This window comes from Genypterus blacodes, unplaced genomic scaffold, assembly GCF_046128005.1.
Source record: "Genypterus blacodes isolate CSIRO-AG114 ecotype Tasmania unplaced genomic scaffold, CSIRO-AGI_Gbla_v1 ptg000526l_1, whole genome shotgun sequence".
Classification (NCBI taxonomy): Eukaryota; Metazoa; Chordata; class Actinopteri; order Ophidiiformes; family Ophidiidae; genus Genypterus; species Genypterus blacodes.
In genome coordinates, this window is record NW_027467280.1 from 12,501 (window position 1) to 20,000 (window position 7,500).

A 7,500-nucleotide genomic window follows, 5' to 3' on the forward strand; every position below is an offset into this window, starting at 1 on the left:
CACAGGCACACACACTTCAGCTCGTGTGTTTCCTGTCTGTCCTTCTAGGTAACCTGAATGGGGAAGAGGGCGCCGCAGAGCGCACCATGGAGGACGTGTTCATCAGGCGCTTCCTGTTCGGGACCTTCCACAGTTGCCTGGCCAACGAGGTTGTGATCAAGCGGCGTGGCAACATTGTGACAGTGTGCGCGGTGATGCTGCAGAAAGTCCCGCCGCAGAAGTTCTACTTCCTGATCGGATACTCCGAGTCGCTGCTGTCGCACTTTTACAAGTGTCCTGTGAAGATGGAGGTCCAGACGCTGCAGGACAAGGTGGTCTACAAGTACATCTGAGCAAGCAGGACTCCAGGGGACCCACCTGTGTGTGTGTGTGTGGATTCGTGTGTGTGTGTGGATTCGTGTGTGTGTGTGTGTGTATTCATTAAAGTTTGGTCAGCAGGAATGAGACTTGTAGTTTGAGTTTATTTGAAGGGTTTCTTCTCTGTTATGATTATGACGAATGTTCTTCAAGTTCTCTTATTGGCCCAGATGATCCAGAGCAGCAGAGCCTCCAGAGCAGCTTGGTTGAACAGAAACACATGAGCTGTTGGAGTTGTCTTGAGGTTTTAATCTCATCAGTGCGTGTTCACATTCAGGCAGCAGAGTAAAGCTGAACATCAAACTTCCCTTTAGGATCTAAACACAAACATCTCAGCAGCATGGGGCTACATTAGGCTCCTCCCACTGTAAAGGCACATTAACACTCCAGAACCTGGAAACACCTTCAAACAGACAAAGCAGAAGAAGACCCGTCCCCCAAAGACAGAAGAGGACGCGTCTCCACCTCCTGTCACAGTAATGTAAAGGTCAGAGTTCAGACAGCCGGGCCGCTGAAGTTTACAGTGCAAACGTTTGCAGGAACACATCAGAACCAAACACACCGAGCCAGACGTGACGCCAGAATGCCAACCTGGACCCTCAGAACCACACCGCGCCGCCGGCTCTCACCAGCCTGTATCTGATTCACCTGCAGTGATGTGAGAAGGTGAGAAGGTTTGTGGTTGGGTTTGACGTCTGTTTGGGTCCAGATCAGTCCAGATGAGTCCGGCCTCATGCGGCTCCGTGGCAGTGGACAGAAGGACGTGGAGGTCTTGGCCTAAACGAGGCGCTGGGCGGAGGCCCAACACGTCTCACAAGGCTGAAGATTCGCTGGTTCAGGTTCAGGTTGCAGGAGAAACTTTGAGACCTCCGCCTGCTGTAATTGATCCAAATGGACAGTGGTCCTCCAGCAGGAACACTGAGACATTTGGTCCAATTACAGCTCAGGAGGTGTCAGACACAGAAAAGACAAAGACAGCAGTGAAGGTTGGAGTAGACTTCAGAAGAAGGAGACGTTTCAGGGCAGAAAGACGTCTGGCATGTCCTCAGACGCAGGGATTCAGGCTCTCTTTGTCTCATGTCTCCTGGTCCTGGTTTTTACTCCAGGACCTCCTGGGAGAACGTCCTAACTGGAACTGTTCCAAATGAGCCAAAGAGCTGGAATCATCACGTCTTCAGCCTGGAAGGACGTCTTTCTGCCACAAACCTGAAGTCAAGCGTACATGTCTGTCTTACGTTGTGGTAAATAAAGGGACGTTGGTTTGCCTGGTGCAGCTTTGGCAGACGTCTCCTAAGGAGCTACAGCAGGAGGACACGGGGGTCAGAGGACAGATTATAGTTCTAAAGGACAGTACTGGGTGCAGGCCTGGTCTTTGGTCTCGTGGAGTCTACTGGGGCCTGAGGGGGTTGCGGTCCGGTCCCGTCTCTAGTGGGTCTCGCGGCAGCTGTCGCCGACGCAGGACTGCAGCTTGATCAGCCTCTGGTTCATGGCCTGCAGCAGGGCCGGGTCCACCTTCTTCACGATGTTCTCCAGCTGATGGCAGTCTGAGGTCAGGTTATAAACCTCCACAAACGACTGAGGACACAAAGGGAACACACGGTGAGAACCCGTACACGCCGGTACGGTGACGTGTTGGTGTGCTGCCGTGACAACAGGAAGGTGGCGCCGTTACCTCGCTGTCTGCAAACTCACAGTACTGCAGGTCCTGCTGCCCGTCCAGAGTGCGGACACATGCATAGGTGTTGTTATAGGCGTCCTCACACACACAGTCTGGGAAACAGTGCTGCAGAGACAGGGACAGAGACAGAGGGACAGAGACAGGGACAGAGTCAGAGGGTCAGGGACAGAGACAGGGACAGAGTCAGAGGGTCAGGGACAGAGACAGGGACAGAGACAGGGACAGGGTCAGAGACAGGGACAGGGACAGAGACAGAGACAGGGTCAGAGGGTCAGGGACAGAGACAGGGACAGAGTCAGAGGGTCAGGGACAGAGACAGGGACAGAGTCAGAGGGTCAGGGACAGAGACAGGGACAGAGTCAGAGGGTCAGGGACAGAGACAGGGACAGAGACAGGGACAGGGACAGAGACAGGGACAGGGACAGAGTCAGAGGGTCAGGGACAGAGACAGGGACAGAGTCAGAGGGTCAGGGACAGAGACAGGGACAGAGACAGGGACAGAGACAGGGACAGAGACAGAGGGTCAGGGACAGAGACAGGGACAGAGTCAGAGGGTCAGGGACAGAGACAGGGACAGAGTCAGAGGGTCAGGGACAGAGACAGGGACAGAGTCAGGGACAGGGACAGAGACAGAGAGACAGGGTCAGAGACAGAGACAGGGTCAGAGACAGGGACAGAGACAGAGACAGGGTCAGAGACAGAGACAGGGACAGGGACAGAGACAGGGACAGAGACAGGGACAGAGACAGAGACAGGGTCAGAGACAGAGACAGGGACAGGGTCAGAGACAGAGAGACAGGGTCAGAGACAGAGACAGGGTCAGAGACAGGGACAGAGACAGAGACAGGGTCAGAGACAGAGACAGGGACAGGGTCAGAGACAGGGACAGAGAGACAGGGTCAGAGACAGGGACAGAGACAGAGACAGGGACAGAGACAGGGACAGAGACAGGGACAGAGAGACAGGGACAGAGACAGGGACAGAGACAGAGAGCCACCATTAAAGAGTTTGCGTCAGGACTCACGGACAGGCCGGGGCCGAGGGCGGGGCAGGCGGGGTCAGGGGTCGGCTGTCCCTCTCCTATGTACTCAACCAAAAAGAAGGGCCGGGCGGTGCCGTTGCGCAAAGTGGGTGCCTAACAGGAAGTGGTTTAGGAGAAGTGAGTTGGATGAAGGAGACAACATGGAGACAACATTGAGACACTTAGACATGTCTGACCATCTGAGCCAGGAAAGACTGTCCGTCCACGTTCACTGAGGACAGGTTGACGCCAGATATGTCCAGGATGGTGGGGGCCAAGTCGATGTTCAACACCGGGGCCTGCAGGAGCAGACAGGGACAGACAGGGGGTCAGACAGGGGGTCAGACAGGGGGTCAGACAGGGGGTCAGACAGGGGGACAGACGGGGAGTCAGACAGGGGGTCAGACAGGGAGTCAGACAGGGAGTCAGACAGGGGGTCAGACAGGGGGACAGACAGGGGTCAGACAGGGGGTCAGACAGGGGGTCAGACACGGGGACAGACAGGGGGTCAGACAGGGGTCAGACAGGGGTCAGACAGGGGTCAGACAGGGGGTCAGACAGGGGGTCAGACAGGGGGACAGACAGGGGGTCAGACAGGGGTCAGACAGGGGTCAGACAGGGGTCAGACAGGGGGTCAGACAGGGGGTCAGACAGGGGGTCAGACAGGGGTCAGACAGGGGGTCAGACAGGGGGTCAGACAGGGGGTCAGACAGGGGGTCAGACAGGGGGTCAGAGGCTGGACCATTACAACAACACACTGGGCTCACAGGGCCAAAGGGTAATCAGGTGCTTGCACAGCTCACCTGCAGCGTCTGGTTGGGTTTGATGCCCGGCCCCCGGACCATCAGAGGGACACGGATATCAAACTCATACAGCTGTCTCTTATCGATGGGCAGAGAGAACTGACCTGGAACAAGACACAGCAGAGTCTCACAGAGGAAGAGCAGAGAGACGGGCCTGCTCTGGCGGCGCTCTGGCGGCGCTCTCTCTCACCTGTGTGGTAGCCGTTATCTGAGGTGAAGAAGACGTAGGTGTTGTTCAGCTCATTGATGCTGTCCACTTTCTCCACCAGCTTCTCCACCAGGTCGTCCACAGAGAGCAGAGTCTGCCACCTGCAGGACAGAGGACACGGACAGGCAGCATCTCATATAATACCTGCTTCCTATCAGTGCAGACGGTTACTGCACCTTCTCCTGTAGGCGTCGTCCAGGTAGTTGAGTGAGCTGTCAGTCATGGGGTTGCTGGGCTGGCGCAGCAGCCAGTGTTTGTCCTGAGGACAGAGAGGACAGACAGATCAGTCACAGCCCCGTCAGACAGGCCCTCTCCTCCTCCTCCTCCTCCTCCTCCTCCTCCGTGCAGACGCACCGTCCCCGGCTTGTTGAAGCTCCCGTCCCGAGGAGCTTTGACATCAGCAAACTTGTCCCGGTACTGAGGAGCAGGAGTCCAGGGAGAGTGTGGAGCTGGAGGAGACACCATGATGAAGAAGGGATGCTGAGGGCTGCGGTCGTCCAGGAAGTGAAGGGACCGGTTCACCTGAGACACACACACACTTATCAGCCACATGCCTCGCTCAAAGACAAAGGCAGGAGCAGAACATTCATCACAACACACCGTCATATACAAATATATGAGTATATATAAGTATATACACACACACTAACACACACACACACACACCAACATACACACACACACACACACCCACCAACATACACACACACTAACACACACACACACACACCAACATACACACACACACACACACTAACACACACACCAACATACACACACACACTAACACACACACCAACATACACACACACTAACACACACACACACACACCCACCAACATACACACACACTAACACACACACACACACACCAACATACACACACACACACACACTAACACACACACCAACATACACACACACACACACACACACCCACCAACATACACACACACACACTAACACACACCAACATACACACACACACTAACACACACACCAACATGCACACACACACACACACACTAACACACACCAACATACACACACACACTAACACACACACACACACCTACACTCACATACACACACATACTGACATATATAAACTCAATAATAAAGAGTATTCCCTAAACAGATCAATAACCTGATTGGTTTCCTGTGATCATTAAAGAGTTAATGTGGATTTAACTTTGACTTCTTTTCTTGTCTCCACTTCACCTTTTACTTTGTTTCTGTTCCACATTTTGGGTTGTGTGTGTGTGTGTGTGTGTGTGTGTGTGTGTGTGTGTGTGTGTGACTGGCTAAAGTACTCAGATTACTGCGGTCATCAGCTGACAGCTCAGCTGACACGTGGGCCACTGAGGCAGTTGCCTGTCACCTGATGATGATGATGATGATGAGGAGGAGGAGACGTTCTTCTTTTCATTGTTTGTTGATCATTAACATGTTTAAGCTGCTGGCTGACACGTTACATTAATGTGACAGAAGCTGATTGAGAGCTGAGGCGATGAGGCGATGAGGTCTCTTACGATGAGGTCGGTCAGGTAGTCTTCTTCATAGCTGTCACCGTGCTGCTCCTCTTTACCGTTCACTGACAGAGTGTAGTTGTAGTACTGAGAGTTCCCCACCTGCACACAGTACACACACACACACACACACAGTACACACACACACACAGTACACACACACACACACACACACAGTACACACACACACACACACACAGTACACACACACACACACACACAGTACACAGTGATGAAGTCATTATCTGTGTGTGTGTGTGTGTGTGTGTGTGTGTGTGTGTGTGTGTTCACCAGTGCGTGCCACTGGTCCCATCCAGGAGGAACATAGCCGATGTCTCCGCCCTCTTTCTTGCCGTACTGAGGTAGATAAACATGTAAAGCTTTATATGAATATGATTCAGTACACTGGGTTTCTTATATATTTGTCATTCTTCACGCTGTATGGTTTCATTGTTAAACTGTGTTGTGTTGCTGCGTTAGTTGTGTTGTCATGGCAACATGTTGGGTGACAGGTCAGAGGTCACGTGGTGGCTCTGTGTGTGTGTGTGTGTGTCTCACCTGGTTCAGGTACTTCCCGGCGAAGAAGGTCTGGTACTTCATCTTGTTGAGGAAGACGGGGAAGGCCTGTGCCTCTGGGCCGCTCTGCCACAGAGCGCTGGAGCAGTTCCCTGACACAGAGTTGTTCCTGACCTCGTGGTTGTGAGGGTAACGACCTGTCAGGACGCTGCTCCTGCTGGGGCAGCACAGGGGCGTCACCGTGAACTGAGAGGGAGGGAGGGAGGTCAGAGGTCAGGGGTCAGCCTGAGACCTCCATCAGGCTCAGCTCAGCTACAGAGCAGATAGAGCTGCTCACATGTCCCAGAGCAACACCACATACTCACTGCATTCACAAACGTGGCTCCTGCGTCTCCAATCAACCTCTTTGTTTTCTCCATGGGGGTCTGCAGACACACACACACAACGTGACACACGTCATCATGCACGCTAACCGGAAGGAACAACAGCCCAGCATAACAACGTGATTATTACACACAGACACGCGAGGATCGATACGGTGATCAAACGATTACACCGAGACCAACGAAGCTGTGTGTGCGTGTGTGTGTGTGTGTGTGTGTGTGTGTGTGTCTCACCAGGCCGCCGAGCCGCACGTCCTGGTCGTCGGTGAGGATGAGGATGATGTTGCTCTGCTTGTCGCTCCTGACAGAGCAGCTGAGCAGCAGAGCGGCGGCGAGAAAGGAGAGCAGCCCGGGGATAGAGCAGCGAGGAGCCGCCATGACGGAGAGAGAGAGAGAGTGTGTGCGTGTGTGTGTGTGTGGGTGGGTGAGTGGGTGTGTGAGAGAGAAGGACCGACTCAGCCTGAAGTTTGAGGAAGTAAAGTGCAGCGCCGCGGTGGGTGGGTGTGTGTGTGTGTGTGTGTGTGTGTGTGTGTGTGTGTGTCTCGGTCATATGACCGCCTGTCACGCTGCGTGGGAGGAGAGAAGCAGGAACAAAGTGTCCAGCGTTCACAACAACACAACACAACACAACAACAACGCACAGGAACGAAACAAGCAGCACAATGTAACTACAGATGATCTGATAAACACTAAAACACACACACGGGGAGGGAGGGAGAGAGAGAGAGAGAGAGAGAGAGAGAGAGAGAGAGAGAGAGAGAGAGAGAGAGAGAGAGAGAGAGAGAGAGAGAGAGAGAGAGAGAGAGAGAGAGAGAGAGAGAGAGAGAGAGAGAGAGAGAGAGAGAGAGAGAGAGAGAGAGAGAGAGAGAGAGAGAGAGAGAGAAAGAAAGAAAGAAAGAAAGCTTGTTTCTGAGTGTTTCTAGTCGGAATTATTTTGGTAGCGCACCGGATGTGCAATCGGAATGCCCCCACGGCTGCATCCGGTTGCAGAGTTCCGACTGGGGG

At 53.6% G+C, this 7,500-nt stretch overlaps 2 protein-coding genes across 2 annotated transcripts in view; one reads left to right on the top strand and one right to left on the bottom strand.

Moving 5' to 3' along the window:
- mrps24 (mitochondrial ribosomal protein S24) overlaps positions 1 to 439 on the top strand; it is a 1,230-nt gene extending 791 nt beyond the window's left edge. Inside the window, exon 4 of the mRNA XM_076140187.1 lies at positions 49 to 439. Within this exon, the coding sequence (XP_075996302.1) occupies positions 49 to 332 (284 nt within the window). The 3' untranslated portion in view covers positions 333 to 439. The remainder of the gene's footprint in view (positions 1 to 48) is intronic.
- A 152-nt stretch (positions 440 to 591) lies between these two features.
- gnsb (glucosamine (N-acetyl)-6-sulfatase (Sanfilippo disease IIID), b) lies at positions 592 to 7,233 on the bottom strand. The gene is made up of 13 exons (XM_076140186.1): positions 6,730 to 7,233; positions 6,478 to 6,537; positions 6,155 to 6,358; positions 5,888 to 5,953; positions 5,600 to 5,698; positions 4,422 to 4,589; positions 4,244 to 4,326; positions 4,050 to 4,168; positions 3,860 to 3,963; positions 3,254 to 3,355; positions 3,060 to 3,170; positions 2,030 to 2,140; positions 592 to 1,932 (listed from the first exon to the last, which is right to left on the bottom strand). Exons 1-13 carry the CDS (start codon positions 6,871 to 6,873, stop codon positions 1,783 to 1,785), a joined length of 1,521 nt encoding a protein of 506 aa, XP_075996301.1. The 5' UTR covers positions 6,874 to 7,233; the 3' UTR covers positions 592 to 1,782.
- Between the last annotated feature and the right edge of the window lie 267 nt (positions 7,234 to 7,500).

Bases quoted from the DNA above. Each gene is read 5' to 3' on its own strand.
- gnsb (XM_076140186.1), bottom strand. From the start codon at position 6,873: ATGGCGGCTCCTCGCTGCTCTATCCCCGGGCTGCTCTCCTTTCTCGCC. The intron at 6,359-6,477 runs GTGAGTATGTGG...CCTCCCTCTCAG, and splicing joins GAGCCACGTTTGTGAATGCA to TTCACGGTGACGCCCCTGTG. The intron at 1,933-2,029 runs GTAACGGCGCCA...TTGTGTCCTCAG, and splicing joins GTGAGTTTGCAGACAGCGAG to TCGTTTGTGGAGGTTTATAA.